Raw genomic sequence first — 17433 nt, forward strand, 5'->3', positions numbered from 1 at the left:
TTCCCTTTCTTCACGATATGGCCATCTGAAATAACTTCTGTTCTGAGGTCTAGGATCAGGAGATAGGAAATGTGTCCTTAAGTGCCTGAGCTATTTTAAGAGCAGGTATTTTTCCCAGCACTAGGGTACACGAATGCACGCTGGGCCATCCAACCTATCAAACTGCTGTGGGAGCAGAGAATGCAGCCAGCTCTCAGCAGGGCTGTTGTGCTGGGCTGATCTCAATGATTATCACGTTAATAATTCTGAGAGAAGATGGGGAGACAGCATCATTTTGCAGATGGTAGGGCTCTCTGTGGCATCATAGCAGGAATGTCTTGTGACCAAATGGATGCAGCTGTCCATGAGAGTGTAATGGAAAGGGAGCATGGGTTACCCTGCAGTCACAACTGCAGGTGAATCCTGGGCTTCTTATGCAGCATCTGCTCGTGTTGCTTCAGTTATGTTTGCAATAGCAGCCCAGTGTGCAAGATGTTCCCTCTGAAATGAAAGGAAAATGTTCCATCCAGCAAAGATCTGGAGAGTTAAGGAGAAATTGACAAGTAGGGACAAATGAGCAACAGTAGGTAGCTGTGCGTGTTAACTTCATTTGCTGCAAGTGCCATGGAGACTGAATTTTTTCTTTTTTCTTCTTCTTTTTTTTTTTTTTTTTCCAAGAGCTGATAAAGAACCTTTGGATAAAAGACTTTTTGGAAGGAGGGGAGTTAATTAAAGCAAAGGTTTCAGAACTAGAACTGAATTATTTTGGAAGCGGGTGGATCATGGTAAACTGAGTAGCCAGCAATTGCTGGTCTTACCCTTGGTGGTCTGCAGCATCCATAACAGTTTGACACACCACGATTTTAGGACAAAGGAATATTAAATATTTCAAAACAGTTTCTTCATACAGGCAATATATCTGATTGGAATGTTGTCATCCCTGGGTCAAGTCCATAGCTAGCAGAAATCAGCATAGCTGACCTTATGTGATAGCTGAAGATTTGTTCCTGATGTTCAGGGTTTGATTCTCTTCCCACTACTCGTTAACAACATGGTTTTGTTTCTGCTTTGTGTGGGAAAGAAAAGAGATGTGAAGACATGATTAGCTGTATGACTGGCACGAGTGGATGCCAGTGGTGTTCACACGTGTTTGGATTTAACTTCACCCCCTTCATTGGCTCCTCTTTTATCAGAGAAGAAAGGCATTCATGTGTTGGGCTCTTACTCTAAGGGAAACAAGTAGAACAGTTTGGGTTGGAAGGGACCTTGACGATCTTCTTGTTCCAACCTCCCTGCTGTGGGCAGGGTTGCCAACCATTAGATAGGTGCTAGATAGGCAGCCCAGGGCCCCATCCAGTCTTGAACACCACCAGGAATGGGGCATCTACAACTTCTCTATAGGCAACCTGTGTAATTCACAGCCAGTTGGTTGATCTGGCCAGAAGCAGAAATACATATATGTACAACTTCAGCTCTATTTTTTACTTCCAGGCATACGAAAAGCGCTTTCCTACGTGCCCAGAGATCCCGGTCTTTCTAGGAAGTGAAATCCTGCATGAATCCAAAAGCGACGATGGAGCAATCCATATCATTGAACGGAGCTGCAAACTGAATGTGGATGCTCCTAGGTTGCTAAAGAAGGTGAGTGGAATCCAAGGGGCACGGAGTGCTGGGTTTTATTGGCAGGTTCAAATCGGTGAAGATTCCTAAAGCTGTTCTTTCTCTCTTCCTCTTGCTTTTTTTCTCCTCTTGGTTCTCCATCCTTCTCAGATTGCAGGGGTAGAGTATGTTTTCTTCATACAGAAAAACACAGTGAACTGGAAGGAGCGAACTCTCCGCATCGAAGCCCACAATGAGACTTTTGCCAACCGTGTGGTCGTCCTTGAGACATGCAGCTACTCAGTGAGTGCCTTGATCCTATTTGTCTGTGAGGAGATGATTGAAAGCCACGTGCTAACGTGTAGGGCAACATTTCTTGAGAGAATTTGAGCTCCGGACAGTACAGTACAATTAGATAATGGAAGGCCATTGGGTTCTGGGGAACAGACCTTTTCCAGGGCTTTTGTAGAGCCTGGGAAGTTTCCTTAAGTTGACTTTTTTCTGTAATTGGAGTGTTAGGATCTAGAGTGAGAGCAGAAAACAGGAACGGTGAGCCAGAATTGACAGTGTTCCCTGGATTTCTTTAGGTTGAAATTGAGGATGTTAGAGCATTGGGGTTTGGGACATGTATCTAGATTTGGGTATTTAGGAGGAAACCTGTACTGCCAGGGAAACTTGGCAACTATCTTATCTTTTTGCCTACAATTGAAAGCTTTAGCATCTATTTTGTAATGATCTTCTTGCTCTAAACATAGAATCATAATCACAGAATGGCCCGGGTTGCAAAGAACCACAGTGATCATTTAGTTTCAACCCCCTGCTACGTGCAGGTCCCCAACCAGCAGCCCAGGCTGCCCAGAGCCACATCCAGCCTGGCCTTGAATGCCTGCAGGGATGGAGCATCCACAGCCTTCTTGGGCAACCTGTTCCAGTGCCTCACCACCCTCTGGGTGAAACATGTGGAGAAAAGGTCTTATCTGTGGCCTGGGGTGCCTTGTTTTGTGTCTGTGCCTTCAGCAACAGCGTGCCACTTCACTCTAATTGTGCTATTAGGGGTCAATCACCATTAAACAGCTTTGACTGTTTCTTGAAGCGATCAGAAACTGCTTTTTGTTCCCTAAACAAAAGTCTAGATCCCGTTACTTACCTGCCCTTTTGGCAGCTGGACAGCAGCTCGGTTTCTTGGGAGTGTGCAAACTGTGAGTAGCTTCTGCTTCAAGCAAGACAAATAGTTGAAAAGCTGTTAACCGTTTTGGATGGTGAGGTGGAGGTTCCTGAGCCAAAGATCAGTCGGTGGCTACGTGGCGTTTCCCAAAAATGACAGGAAATCAAACTCCCATGACTGTGAAGGGTGTTGACAGTTGTGAAATGCGTGCAAGGTCAACTCTGGAATTGCTCACGCTGCTGCACTTGCTGATTTTGGCTGTGCTGCCTCTCCGGCTTGAGTCCTTCGGAAGGAAACGTCAGCAGCTGGGCTTTGAGAAGAGAGCTCTTCCTGGAACAGAGTGGGAGCAAGCTGTCTGCATCCTCAAGATGGTTCTCTGCTCTATTTTTATCAGCTCTCTTTTCCCTGCCAGGACGTACCGGAAGCAGGTTTATTCTCATCTTTCCTTTTCTGCAGTGTTCTCTGAAGCAACTTACAGAAATACGATTCTTCTCTTGCAGCTGCTGTATTTTTCCCTGAGGGAATTTGTGTCCTTTGTAGAGCTCGCTGTGTATTTGTGAGTGGGCTGGGTTTTCCTTTCACGCCAGTTTGTGAACAGCAGCACCTGCAGAGAGGAGGCAGAGCCCCCCCAGGAAAGGATTAAGTTCAGAAGATGAAAAGAAAAGCTTGTGTAGATTTTAACCATGTGTAGGGTAACCAGGGGGAAGCAGCTACATAGATAAGATGGATATGAGGAGGGAGTTTTTCCCCAGAGGGTGGTGAGGCACTGGAACAGGTTGCCCAAGGAGGCTGTGGATGCCCCATCCCTGCAGGCATTCAAGGCCAGGCTGGATGTGGCTCTGGGCAGCCTGGGCTGCTGGTTGGTGACCTGCACACAGCAGGGGGTTGGGACTGGATGAGCATTGTGCTCCTTTGCAACCCAGGCCGTTCTGTGACTCTATGACATTGAACTGGTAGTGAGAAGATGCCTGGTTCTACCACACAAGCTGTGTTTGGTGGGGAAGTTGATGTTCAGAGGCTGAGTTTCCTACCCAGAAGTAGAAAAACCCTGTTTTTCTTCCTTTGCTATAGATGTAGATTGAAAGATTGTCCCAAGCCTTCTGCAAGGAGGTTTTGCCATGACAGTTTCAAAACAGCAGTCATGCAGCTATTTTAGTTTTGCTATTAATGCAGCTGTTCAGGTGTGCTGGGTTTTAAGCTTATGTTCTTTGTAAGCGTGAGGAATGCTGCTTTAACCACGAAGGTTCACATGTCCAACTCGTGACGTGCTTCTGTAACTCTGGGAGATTCAATCTGTTAGATGTGGGTCTGTCAGCACCCTGCAGGATGCCTCGTCTGCCCCTCTGTGTAGCTCTGGAATTAAATTCAGCCCAATTCAGTAGCAGGAGTGAGGGCCCTGTCGTACTGGATGCTACCATCCAACCCTGTGTCTGTCTGTCTTTGGGCTTAGGTTCACCCTGAGAACGAGGAGTGGACGTGCTTTGAACAGTCTGCATCTCTCGACATCAAGTCGTTTTTTGGCTTCGAAAGCACGGTGGAAAAGATTGCCATGAAGCAGTACACGTCAAACATCAAACGGGTGAGATGGGCTTCCCTCTGTGCCTTCACTGAAGTGCCTGCTGTCAGTGCAGCTCTGTTTTCTTTTCTGTAAAATAGGCCTACTGTAGCTTTCTATTGCTGCTTATGCCTCTGGAGTTGCTCAGTAGGGCAAACAAAGAAAAAAGCCACTGTGCAGTGAGCAAAACCAGGCTGTTCACTGAAATGCTTCTGTGCAGGGGAGGGAGCAGGCTGTGCCAGCGGGTGCTGCGGTGCCAGGCTCCTCAGACACTGAGGACACTGTTCTCATGTAGGAAGAGAAAGTTGTGGCTAAAAATCAGCACTGTCCCTCCAATTGCCCCGGGGAGAGGTGCTTCCCCATGGCTGCAGAGGAACAGCCTGGCTGACTGACAGCTAATAGGATAAACGTGTTGTAAGAGTTACATCCAGAGCATCGCAGTGTGCCTGGCCAGTCCACCATCTGTACGTGCTGGTATTTCTCCTGGAGGTTCATGCAGGTGGAAGGAGTCAACTACTTCCGTTTTGTTTATCTCTAACGGCGATAGACATCCATCCTGAGGAGGAATCTTTGGCATCTTGCTGGCTTTGAGTAGGTGGGGGTATTTCTTCCTAACGTCAGTTTTCCTCTATCAGGGCAAGGAAGTTATTGAGCACTACCTGAAGGAGCTGATCTCCCAAGGAATCACGTTCATCCCTCGTTGGACACCTCCTGTGGCACAGGGACAGAAGGCAGAGCAAGCCCCAGCAGCCAGCCACGACACCAGTGATGCAGCCCTCGAGGCTGGGGCTCATGGAGCTACCAAAGAGCAAACGGGCAGCTCCTGCCCCCCAGCAGAGCCCGTCAGCCCTGATGGTATGCAGTGTCCAGGCAGCAGCAGCTGCTGGCAGTTCAAATGCCCTGAGTAGCATTTCATAATGAGTTTATTTATATATATATATGTATTTTTTTTTTTTTGCATGAGGTTTTTTTTCTTCTCGTTGCTGATGGAGAAGAGGGAATGTTATTTTCCTTCTTCAAGAACAACACAAAGATTTTTTTCCCCCAGCCTGAAAAGCCAAGAAAAGCTTTATAGGCAGTATAAGGGGTATTCTTTTCAGTTTAAAGAAAAACCCAAACCCTTGGCTTTGATCTGATATTTAAGACATTTTATACTTTAAACGTTTTTACTTTATGCACTACAAACTATACTTTTTTACATTTTATACTTAAAACTGGAGAAACTTAAAAGTATCCTGAGCACAGTGCCGATGAATTACTGCTAAATCCTTTGTCCGTTTCAAAATGAGTGTTCTCGTGGTTTTGTTTGGTGCAGTGGATTTTCCCCATACCAATCTAAGGCACGATCACAGGATCGAACCTCATCTTTATGTGCATCGACCTGATGATGCCTTCTAGACTAAAGAAACTTCTCTGACTGATAGGAAGAGAGCCTTTTAATTTAGATCAGTGATATTGGAAATAGCTGTCACTTCTCAGAAGCAAAGAGCTGCTCCTTCAGCTGAATGTAACTCAGGAAAAAGCTTGAAATTTGGAACTTTTCAGGGCTCTGCTCTGTGTGGGCCTTCTTTTGTAGCTTCTCTTTATTGGAATTTGCCTGCAAATACGATCCAAATCCATATAGGAGCTGAGAACAAGAAATCTTTCTGTGCTTTGAGATTAACTTTAATCTAAAAGTGGCAGATTGTGTCTAGCAGAAGGGGAGAGCAGCTCTCTTTCTGTTTATATTCATGTTCATAAAGTGATTAACTTCCTCGAGTCTGCTTCTCAGCTTGCTAGCTCTGTGCATTCTGTGTGGGTGTAGCACTTACTGCATATAATTTCTATATCATCAGCCAGAGACGGTGCATGCTGTGGGTGTCCAGTCCTTATTCTGCAGTTAATGGTATCTGCTGGGGGAAAAAATTAGCCTGCTGTAGAGCTATCTCTGAAGTCCTCCTCCCAGCCCTTCTCATGTGCCTGCCTGTCTCCACACAGCGCTGCCCTGTGCTGTTCCTTTTGGGACCACATTCTCCTTACTGGCATCTGCACACACCGGCCTTGCACAGCACGGCTGTGTCTCCCTCTCAGTGCTGGCAGGCTCAGAGCCCTTGTCCTTTGTCCCTCTCTGATCTGGAGGGACTTTGGGCTCCTGGTTTACACAGGGCATCCTCGTGCCAAAAGCTTCGCTTGCTGTCTGAAGTGTTCAAGCTATTCTCCCTTTCCCTCTGGTGTCTACGAGCAGAATAATGTTTCAAATAGCTGCTTTGCAACCTCTTGTCGTTGAAATTGTGAGTGAGTTTTTTAGGACGCCGGGGGATTTAAGTGCCCAGGCCTCGGAGTGGTCAATGAGATGTGTGCCAGAGCTTGTGATGATGGTTCTTTAAAAGCTTCTGTCGGAGTAGTCAGGGTTGAATGGAATATCAGTGTTCTGAGAGACAAGTGGAGTGACCTGGCTTTACACAGTCTGTGTCCTCGTGCCCTAATCACCATGGGAATTGCTCACCCACTTTTCTCAGGCGTACATAATGAGTAACCTGATGTGTAGAAATAACCGCATACCTCTCTTCTGGCTATGTCACATCTCCTCCGAATTGCTCTCTTTCTTTCTCCAGCTGACAAATTGGATGCTGATTACATTGAGCGATACCTGGGCCAGCTGACTCCAATGCAAGAGAGCTGCTTGATCCGACTTCGGCAGTGGCTTCAGGAAACCCACAAAGGCAAGGTGGGTTGATAACACAGAGAGAACCCTTCTGCAAGTCTGAAAGCAGTTGTTCTCAGAGCTCGGATGTCCCACAGTAAAATGCAGTTGTGATAATTGTGTGTTGAGACTCAGCTGTCGTGGCAAGGTGAGGGTTAAGCATGGAGAACAGCCTGTGTGATCTCACAGCAGCATGGACTGCAGCTGTAGCCCTGTGTGTGTTGGAAAGCCTGCTCTCTGGTACCCAGGCATAGTGGTTTGGCTGTGCATTTACAGTGGGTGCTAATCAGGGTTGGGCTGGGATGGATGCACTGTTTCCTGGGATGGATGCACTGTTTCCTGGGATGGATGCACTGTTTCCCAGTGCAGTGACAGATGTGGTGTTGATGGCACAGTCCTTCTCTCTTGGCAGCTGCAGCTCATCAAAGAGGCAGTCAGTAACCCCTAGCTCTCAGTGCACGTCAGCAGCGTCCTGTGCGTGCTGGATCAGGCAGGTTGTGTAAGCTGGTACAGCCAAGGGCTGAATTCTTTTGAGCAGAATTCGTTCTGATCTTGATTTAATCCCCTTTATCAAAATGTACTGTTTCAAAGCCACACTGAATTCAGAAAGTAGAGAGCATGTGAGGTATATTGTGTACACTGCTGAAATAGAGGAGGTGAGGGTGCTAAGCTGGAGCAAGTACAGCTGGGCTTGGCCAGCTAATATAGTAGAAACATGCTTTTACCCCCCAAAAATCAACGTGGGTACCATAGGCTAGATGCACCTCTGAGGCTGCTGTAATGTTTGTAAGCTACCTTGACTCCTCTTAGTTGAGGGGGAGTCTCTATATCAGGCTAGACAGTAAGGGGTATGTGACTGAGAAAAGACCTGGTGCAGCTCAGATGTCTTCAGAGGGGTCTGTCTGCAGATTTACTGATGCAGGGAGATTGGTGAGAAGGAAGAAAGGACCAACGGTAGCATGAGATGGGTTAATTGAATGGTAATGGTAGCGAGACTTAGGAAAAGAGGAAAATGGGAGATAGTTGGGGCTGTGATCTCCCTTGACAATAGAGTAGAGCTAGATATGTTTTCAGTAATAATATTTTCCTGGCCTATAAGATGACTGCCCAGTCAGTCACAGAATCATTAGGACCCGCTCTGCATTCACAGGCTTTGGAATAGCAGTGTTTGTTTGTTTGTTTTTAACTAACTTTTCTGAAAGAAGCTATTAACAAGGAACTGTGCCAGTAGTTTCTGCATGCTTTGCTGCATCTTTCTCACCTGTGGATGTGGATGGAGAAAAAGTTAAAATTAAGAAGAAAACAGGAGGCTGAAGATAATAGCAGTGTGTGTGTTGAGGTGGGAAGTGAAAGCTTTTGAGAAGCTGACAGTCTCCAGCCACCAGCAGTGCTGCTGGGTTCGTTAGAGCTGATGAGTTTGGAACACCAAGCACCTGGCAGATCTGTCCAAGGCCACTGGTATGTGGCAGCATCAACAGCAGGTTGTGAAGGTTGGACCATGCCCAAGAGAGTGGGGGCTGCTATAGACAGGGCTACGTAACATACATGTATGTGTGTGCACTTGCACACAGTAGAACAAAGGACCCCCTGAGGGACTGTCTGAACACCTACCAGCAAGCTGCTAGCATGCTGCTGTAGTGATCTGAGTGCACATATCTGGGCTTGGCTTCCCAACCAACCAGGTAACTGAGGGCATGGGGGTGAACCATGTGAGCAGTTACCTGCTAACACCAGCAGCTTCACTAATAAAATATGCTGTACTGCATATTGGCTACCATCTGGGTCTGCCCTTGTTTCAACCCGCTGTCAGATGAAGGGGAGCTGACAACAAGCAGGCACAAAGCAAGGGGCAGGGATTCCCAGGTGTAGTTACGCTCTGAAATAGAGGATGTGGGTTTTCAGGTCATCAGTGATGTGTCAAATGAAACAGTGTGGGCTTTCTGTGATGGGTAGGAGATGTCTTGGCTATTGGGTGTCCAGCTGAAAATGAGCCCTAGATGAGAGCAAGGCTCTGAGGCTTTATCCATGTGTGTGATCTGCTAGGGTCTCAGTTTCAGGTGGAGGAGGGATGTTCTAAATGTTTGCTTGCTTTGTTCTGTAGGTTTTTCTTTCTCCTCTTAGAGGCCAGGAAATGGTAGCTGGGAAAGGTAAAAATGAAAGCAGATGAGCAAAGTGAAACAACAGGCTCTTGGAGAGGCTCTGTGAGTGCGTGCAACTCCCTTCCTCTTCAGTCCTCCCCTTTTGCTATCCAGTTCCTGTCCCTTTCCAAGCAGACATTGTAATCAGATTTATCATTCCTTGTGTGAAGACACAAACTTCAAATAGTTACAATTGCAAGTACTTAAAGCTAGTAATGGTACTGAATGAATTTGTGCCATGTAGTGCACAGTACACAGAATTTCACTGGTAAACACCAGACTGGAATTAAATCTGTCTTCTTGCAGATGGAAGTTACTGCTTTGGTTGGGCAAAGACAATCAAGAGAGTATGTCCCCTTGGAGATACCTTTCTTTGGTCTAAACATAAGCACTGAATTTGCCTCTTGCCTGTTAATACAGCCTAGATTTGAAAACCAGTAAAGGCAACAATGCAGCAGCCGTAACCTCTCCCTCCCCTTGCAGGATATCCAGGACTGTTGTAGATGTTTTGTTTTTGTTTTTTCTGTTGTCCTGAGAGTTACGGCTTCCTCTGAGCAGCAAAAATGCAATTTAAATCATCTGATGAAAATGCTGCTCTCTTTAATCTTACTGCGATGCAGAAGAATTTGGTGACATTCATCTAAATACGTCTCAGATCCTGCTTAAGAAAGCTGCCGTTTTCCTTTCTGTGATATGCAAATGCAAAGTGCTTGAAACATAACATTGTGCTGAACAGGACTGATATCCTATCTCATCTGCAGGTAGTTGGCTTTAAACTCCTGAGCTCTGCCCATCACTATATGGACTCAGTTCTTAATATTTCTTACAGCTGCACAACTGAGGTTGCTCCCAACCTGACACTGCTGGTAGCTTTTCTTCTTTTCTTTCTGTTTTCATGAGCCTGTCAGGGAGCAAACAAAAGAGCTCTGATTCTGAAGGCAGCCGTTTTGTGTCACAGCAAGGCTCAGATGGCTCAGATGCATTGTGCTGAGCACAGACACTCTGGGGCAGGCTATCCCAGCACTACAGAGCTTACATTTTTAATGGGAACTTGATGTAGCAACTGAGGTCACACACTTCTGGGGAAGTTGGGGTGAAGGAACTGAGATGAGGAATCAACAAAGTGTGAAAACAGTTGGGTTCCAGCTGCATAGAGGTTTAGGTTGGATATGAGGAGGAAGTTTTTCACCCAGAGGGTGGTGAGGCACTGGAACAGGTTGCCCAAGGAGGCTGTGGATGCCCCATCCCTGCAGGCATTCAAGGCCAGGCTGGATGTGGCTCTGGCAGGTTGGTGACCTGCACACAGCAGGGGGTTGGGACTGGATAATCTTTGAGATCCTTTGCAACCCAGGCCATTCTTTGATGTGATTCTATGAACTGAGTGAGAGGATGTCGTGATCTTTGGGTTATTTCTTCTGGTAAGAGTTAATGTAATGTGATGGGCAGTGCCTGTGGAAGAACTGGAAAGCTTTGCTGTCCAAACAACACCAGCAGCAAAGCAGAAGAGATCTGCACAAGAGCTGAAATGCGGTGCTAAGGGGTAATTGTTTGAAGCGTGGACAGTGCTGATCCACCTCCAAAGAGCACGTGGGTAACTTGGGCAATGTGTTACCTACAAAGGCTTCTCATCCTTTGCTGATTTGCCCTACAGGGAGGTGAACTTGCAGTTGTGTTACTGAACAGAGGTGTTTGGTTTGTCCCTGTTGATAGGTAGCTGTGGGAAACTTCAGCCAGACAGGAGCTCATTGAGGTTTCTGGTTGTTGGCTCTTATGATGAAGGGGCAATGCTCAGAGAAAGTAACAGGCCCATATCTCTCAAAGAGATGTGGATTCCTCACTTCTTTCATGCTCACAGCACCACCTGCTGCACTGGGCTGGACTAGGAAAGGAGAAGGAAGAAGGAACATATCTTCAATCTTTGTTATCGTGGCTCTGAGAATTTAAAACCTGGTGCACGCCCTCAGAATTTCTCTCTTCCCTCAGATCCCCAAAGATGAACACATCCTTCGATTCCTGCGGGCTCGTGACTTCAACATTGACAAAGCTCGGGAGATGCTCTGCCAGTCTCTGTCCTGGAGAAAGCAGTACCAGGTGGATTACATCCTCCAGTCCTGGAGGCCCCCAGCCCTGCTAGATGAGTACTACACCGGAGGATGGCATTATCAAGACAGAGGTTAGAAGCTCCCCCCCTCCACTGATCAGTGTAGCTTGCATTGTAAGACCTCATAAGTCACTCGTGTTTTTAGGAGAAGGTTGTGTTCGTCCTTTAAACACTGACAAAGGAGTTTTAACATCTGCAAATAGTCAGCCTCTCTCTTTTGCTGTAGCTCCTTTATTTTCTCTGCACAAATCAGGCAGACTAGAGCTAGTGCAGAGCAGCTCTATCTTTGATAGGATGTCCTTTGGGTGTGATTTTTATCCTGTTCAAATATTTTGTGTGGCATTTGTAAAAGGCACTGGAGTGATAGCCTGGGAGGTTCTGTACACATCTGTTTGCAGTAGAAGCTTTGTTCTGTGCTTGATGTGGAGAGACTCTAAAATCTAAGGGGACATCCCAGTTCCAGACAGTCTGGCTGTGTTGCTCTTACCTTGTCCTCACTGCACTGAGAATACCAAAGACCAAGCAGTGTTTTGCCACAGGGGACACTACAAATGGGGAGTGCTCCTAGCAGCAGCCCACTGAACTTTCACATGCAATGGTGTATTATTTCTTGCAAGAAACACATTAGGATAACAATCTGCATACCTGCATTCACTGAAGATCTTTACACCTCTAAGCATTTTGAGGTCAGTTACTGTTTTTAAACCTGTATGTTTGTTTTGAAGATGGGCGACCACTCTACATCCTTCGTCTTGGCCAGATGGACACAAAAGGTTTGGTGAAAGCCCTGGGAGAAGAGTCACTGCTGCGACACGTAAGATCTACATTCATTTCCCACTTGAGGAACTGTATTTCTCTTGGTGTGTAAAAAGTCTTGCTGTAGTGCAGCAGTAATCTACATGCCTGACACGAATAATTCCTGTGTTTCATGACTGGAAACCCCAAGCTACACCTTTGGCATAGCACAGCTTCTCGTCCTGTGCAGGAAGTGGTATTTCTGTGATGGTGTGAATGGACCAGAAGGATGTTCTCTGGTAACATGCAGTTCAGCTGTAAGCTTTCCGTGCCCTTCTATGCAACTCAGCTAACAGCATTTGACCTTGAGACTCTTGTACTCTATCTTAGATTTTCAGTGTCTGTATCTTCTATGTTAAGCTGAACTTCTCAATAGAGAAGCTTTTCTACGTATTTTTTCTGCACGTAGACTCACTGCTTTGCACACTGTAAGTTCTCAGACTGGTATATTTCTGGATTCTGTATTTTTTTGAGAGGTTTCAGGAGCTCACCAGGTTCCTCAGTCATACTTGGCCTAATCCAAGTCTATTCTGTCCTTAATTTCAGGTTCTGTCAATTAACGAAGAAGGACAAAAGAGATGTGAGGAGAATACCAACCTCTTTGGGCGCCCCATCACGTTAGTACATCCATTTTTCTTGTATCCTCATAGGCTTTGTAGTAAGAATAATAATTCTGTGGGGGCTTTCAGATGATGTTCTTAGGGTTAAACTGCAGGCAGCAGTGTAGTCTGTGTCGTACAGTCAGTTCTTGTCTGGACTGGGGGTATCTTACATAGCAGGCCTAACTTTACAGCTCCATATGAAAGCAAGTATTGGTTCTTCCTTACATTTTTTTTTCTGTCCCCCTTCAGATGAATGTAATCACGCAATTACAGTGATTTCAATTCAGAACCTTGACGTTCCCTCTCTTTCAGAAAAACATTTCCACCTCAAAATATAATTTGTAGGACTTTTAGAAATATGCTGTTATACCTCTGCCTTCTTTCACACTGACAGCTTGTGCTCCTGCCTTTGGGGCTGGACATCTCTTTTGTCCTTTTTGGATTTGGTGTGCTGAAAGCTCTCTGGGTTCAAGCTGCATGCTGTGCGGGCAGAGATCCGCTCATCATTGGAACTGCTGGTCTCTGCCATTGGCTTCTTTAGGTCCTGTTCAACCCACGATGTTACTGTGGGTCGTATGCTGAGCAGCCACTGTGCGGTGAAGGCTCTGACTGGTCATCTTCTTCGTGTTTATTTCAGATCCTGGACGTGTCTGGTGGACTTGGAAGGGCTGAATATGCGGCACCTCTGGCGGCCTGGAGTCAAGGCCCTACTTCGGATTATTGAGGTTGTAGAGGACAACTACCCTGAAACTCTGGGACGACTGCTGATAGTGCGAGCACCCAGAGTTTTTCCTGTGCTTTGGACTCTGGTGGGTGAAATCGGGACTGTAGGATCATAAGTGCATGTACAATTAGCTAAATCATCTCGTTATCGTGAGTTCTGCTTATTCAAAGAGTTAGGGAATGAATAAACTTCCAGACAGCTCGTGGCTGATCTCCTGAAGAGACAACAGCTTTGCTACAGAGCCAGTGTGCTTGGTTCTAGTGGCTGTCCTTCTGCCAGGGCAGGGTGGAGGAGCTGAATTATAAATCCTGGTGCAGCAGGGGTAGCCCAGACGCGGTGGGGTTTTATGTTAATGGAAAAAGACAAATAGTTCTTAATCTCATGCTGGAGGGTAGTAAAGAGAAAAGAAATCAGTATGGATCTGCCTGGTGCTTACTGGTTGTGATGGCAACGTGAGAGTGTGCCTGATAAATTTCTTGTGAGGTTTCTCTGTGATGTTGTGAGTGCACGTTTATTTTACCAGAGTAGAAAATCTTTTCTTCCTCATTATTCCTCTCTCTGGGAGAGAACTTCAGAGTTGAGGAGTTCTGTGGAGTTCTATACTGCTGCTGGTCTGCATTCTTGCTGATGGGGCCTTCCAGTCTGGACTCCAAAGCATCCATGTTTGATTGTACCTCAACAAAGTTGTTTCTAACTTCACTCAGTGACGGAGGTGTCCTTTGTTCACTTCTTATTTCAGGTCAGTCCATTTATTAACGAGAACACAAGGCAGAAGTTCCTTATTTACAGTGGGAACAACTACCAGGGTCCAGGAGGGCTGGTAGACTATGTAGACAAGGAGGTGATCCCAGACTTCCTAGGAGGAGACTGCATGGTGAGTTTTCCTTCCTGTTGCATAGGTGGAATCTGCAATGGTTAAGCTCCCTCAAATCTCCTCCTATGCACCCACCTACCCCACCAACCTTCTGCTCCTTTCTGATTTCTGCTGTGGTTGGGGTGTCACTGCTGTTAATTCATGCATGGGAGGCTTCGCTCTGAAGCTGTGGTGTTGTCCCAGAGAAGGGAATTTCAGGTCAGCTCCTTCAACAGAACTTAAAGAAATCATCACAATAAAAATAAACTTCGTGAAATCTTACACCAGCTGAGGATGTCTGTCCTGTGTCCGACAGCAGGCAGGTGCTCAGACTCAATAGTTTACCACTGGCTTAGTATGAAAACTCCTACATGTTTGTCTGACTCTTCCAGTGTACTGTTCCAGAGGGTGGGCTCGTTCCCAAGTCACTTTATCAAACGGATGAAGAGCCAGAGAATGCAGATCACATCCGATTATGGACAGAAACTATCTATCATTCTGCAAGTGTCCTCAGAGGAGCTCCACACGAGGTACAAACCATCAGAGCATCAGAAAGCTGAAGGTGGTGCTGAGCTGATGTGTTCCTTTTGTTGAAGTTGATTAGAACAGCAGAGAGCTCCAAAGCAGTGAGCATGATGTGTTTCAGCAGCATCATGTGTTTAGTGGGAAGCCCAAGGCTAGCTAACAGCTAGAGGTCGGGAGGTTAAGAACTGTAATGTAGAAGCAATGCTTTTCTTGCCCATGGCCTGATTTCCTGTTGATGCAGTCTCTTCCTCATCCTTTTGGGGGAAATGAAGCTCCCTCTGCTTCTCTTTTGGTAGTACTGCTTCCATGCTCAGTGGCTTAGCAAGGTTGGTGGTGATACATAAGCTGGGCCATCAGGAAGGAGAGCATCCAAAGAAGGAGCACTTCAGTCTCAGAACAGTTGGTGGCTTCCTGGCAGTGGGTAACACTGACTTGGTTTGTCTGGGCTCCTTAAAAAGCCTCAGTGCCTTTTGGAGTACGCAGCTGTCCTGAAGGTGCTCTTTGCTGCATCCTGAATGCTTTGCTGCTGCTCCATGGAGGTTTTCCTAGAACTGGCAAGTGATTTACAAGCAGCTCTGATACAGGGGAGAGATGGCATAAAAATGGCTGAGCAGATGTACTGGGGCAGCAGCTGGCAATGGGAATCAATCTGTATCCTCCTTAGGAATGGGGCCAATCCCTTACCTGGCAGACTGTAGGGAAAAGCGTGTTTGCAGAGTGGGAAGGCAGAGGCTGGCTGCAATGAAGTGCCTGGCTTGTCACTGTGCATGAGCTTGCTGTATTTCCTTTACAGATAGTTGTGGAGATTTTGGAAGGGGAGTCTGTGATCACCTGGGACTTCGATATCCTGAAGGGAGATGTGGTGTTCAGCCTCTTCCACTCAAAAAGAGCTCCAGAAACAAGTCATAAAGAAGCCACGTTACCAAGTACCTCTGCTGCTGGGGACAACGTGCAGCTGATTGATAAGACGTGGGTCCTTGGTGTAGATTACAGCCGTGTGGAATCTCCACTGGTTTGCAGGGAAGGAGAGAGCATCCAGGTGAGATGTTTGTGTCCTGGCCTGTGCCTTGCAGTCCTAGCATGCTCCAAAATGGTCTGCTGGTAGAGAAGGGAAGGAATGAGTGGGACGGGAAATTGTGAGTTGCTTGGAAATAGTTGTCATGGCAATCCGCCTCTGAGTTCCTTGTGAAAATGACTACTATTGCACTTTGTAATGGTTTTAAACTAAAAGAGGGGTGATTTTAGATTAGATGTTGGGAAATCCTTCACTCAGAGGGCAGAGACCCACTGCTGTGGGTGCCCATCCCTGGAGGCGCCCATCCCTGGAGGCACCCATGGCCACAGATGGGCTCTGGGCAGCTGAGCTGGGAGGCACAGCCCACGGCAGGACTGGGGCTGGGGAATGGGATGGCCTTTGCAACCCAACCGTGCTGTGATTCCAGTTTAGGCATAGCCATTGCAAAGAGATTCCATAACCTGTGATTAAAAAAACTGATGGAATATAATCAGATAACCTTTTTGTTTGGTGGTGGTTGTTTAGGTTTTGGGGGTTTTGTTTGTTTTAAACTAGCATTACAGAGGTGTGTCTCAGGCATGTAAAATGAAGTGAATGATGTATGCTTCCCCAGGTGGTTAACTCAACAGCGTAGGTCTTTCACCGAGTCACTCAGTCATGAGACTCGCAGTAGTCTCTCAATAGCACTCTTACTTCCAGGGATCCCATGTGACTCGCTGGCCCGGCTTCTACATTCTCCAGTGGAAAATGCATGGTCCCCTGCCCTGCTCTGGCACCAGCCTCCCTCGGGTGGATGATGTTCTTGCCTCTCTGCAAGTTTCCAGTCACAAGTGCAAGCTAATTTACTACTACGAGGTGCTTGCATCCAAGGACTTCAGGTAGGAGACTTACTGTGCAACTTGCAATGAAAAAGCCACATGGGAGCACTAAGTGTGACTTTAAACACCCAGATACCAGTGATCTCTAGAAGGTGTGTGTTTAATTGCTAATAAGTTGGGTGGAGACAAACTTGGTGTTTTGTGGCAGCCCTCCATTAGCATGGGAGGCAATAGGGTTTTCTCTTTGTAGTAAATACCTTTTGGATGGATGCCCACCGGTGGGGTTTGTGCTTCTTGATTACAACTGCCTGAGGCTGGGAGGTGTTTGGGAGATGAACTTTTTGATAGCAGTGGGGGACATTTTGAGAAGTGACTGAATGAATCCCAGCTGGGCTGTTTCATTCATTCTTCATCTGGCATTTGAGGATGATGTTTGTTGTGACTTTGAGAGCGCCTTCCCAAGTTGTGTACATCCATCTCTGCAGGATCTGTTTAGCCTCCTTTAACACAAAGCATCCTTTTCAAAATCATCCAGTAGTTTGAAGACTTTGCAAGGATTGCAAGGACTACTGTAGGAGCTGGGAGGAATTGTTAGGTAGGCTGGGCTTGCAGATAGGTGGGTGCTGACCTTGAGAATGTGTGGCCTGGCCAGATCCACTGGCTCAGAGCAGCAGCAAGTTCCTGACTCAAGTTGCACAAATCCGTTCCCTGTTGCTCCACCTGCATAAAATGTGCCAGACACAGCAAGCAGTCACAGCGATGGGGACTCCAGGCTGGGTTGGCAGGGGCTGAAGACAGCAGCTGGAAACACCAGGGGCTGGGACTCTTGGCCTGGTGGGCTGCAGCAGCTGGGCTCACTAAGCTGTGCACTCCCAGGTAAA

The 17433-nt window shown here is 46.7% G+C and overlaps 1 protein-coding gene across 5 annotated transcripts in view; it reads left to right on the forward strand.

Moving 5' to 3' along the window:
• SEC14L5 (SEC14 like lipid binding 5) overlaps nt 1–17433 on the forward strand; it is a 38543-nt gene that overhangs the window by 16764 nt on the left and 4346 nt on the right. For all 5 annotated transcript variants that reach the window (XM_085237896.1, XM_085237893.1, XM_085237894.1 and 2 more), the window contains 13 exons: nt 1471–1620; nt 1750–1881; nt 4194–4322; nt 4934–5153; nt 6893–7005; nt 11103–11292; nt 11946–12034; nt 12562–12632; nt 13255–13426; nt 14081–14215; nt 14587–14724; nt 15513–15758; nt 16434–16612. In XM_085237896.1, coding sequence (XP_085094022.1) covers nt 1471–1620; nt 1750–1881; nt 4194–4322; nt 4934–5153; nt 6893–7005; nt 11103–11292; nt 11946–12034; nt 12562–12632; nt 13255–13426; nt 14081–14215; nt 14587–14724; nt 15513–15758; nt 16434–16612 — 1964 coding nt within the window. The remainder of the gene's footprint in view (nt 1–1470; nt 1621–1749; nt 1882–4193; nt 4323–4933; nt 5154–6892; nt 7006–11102; nt 11293–11945; nt 12035–12561; nt 12633–13254; nt 13427–14080; nt 14216–14586; nt 14725–15512; nt 15759–16433; nt 16613–17433) is intronic.

This window comes from Meleagris gallopavo, chromosome 16 (genome assembly GCF_905368555.1).
Source record: "Meleagris gallopavo chromosome 16, MGAL_WU_HG_1.1, whole genome shotgun sequence".
Lineage (NCBI taxonomy): Eukaryota > Metazoa > Chordata > Aves > Galliformes > Phasianidae > Meleagris > Meleagris gallopavo.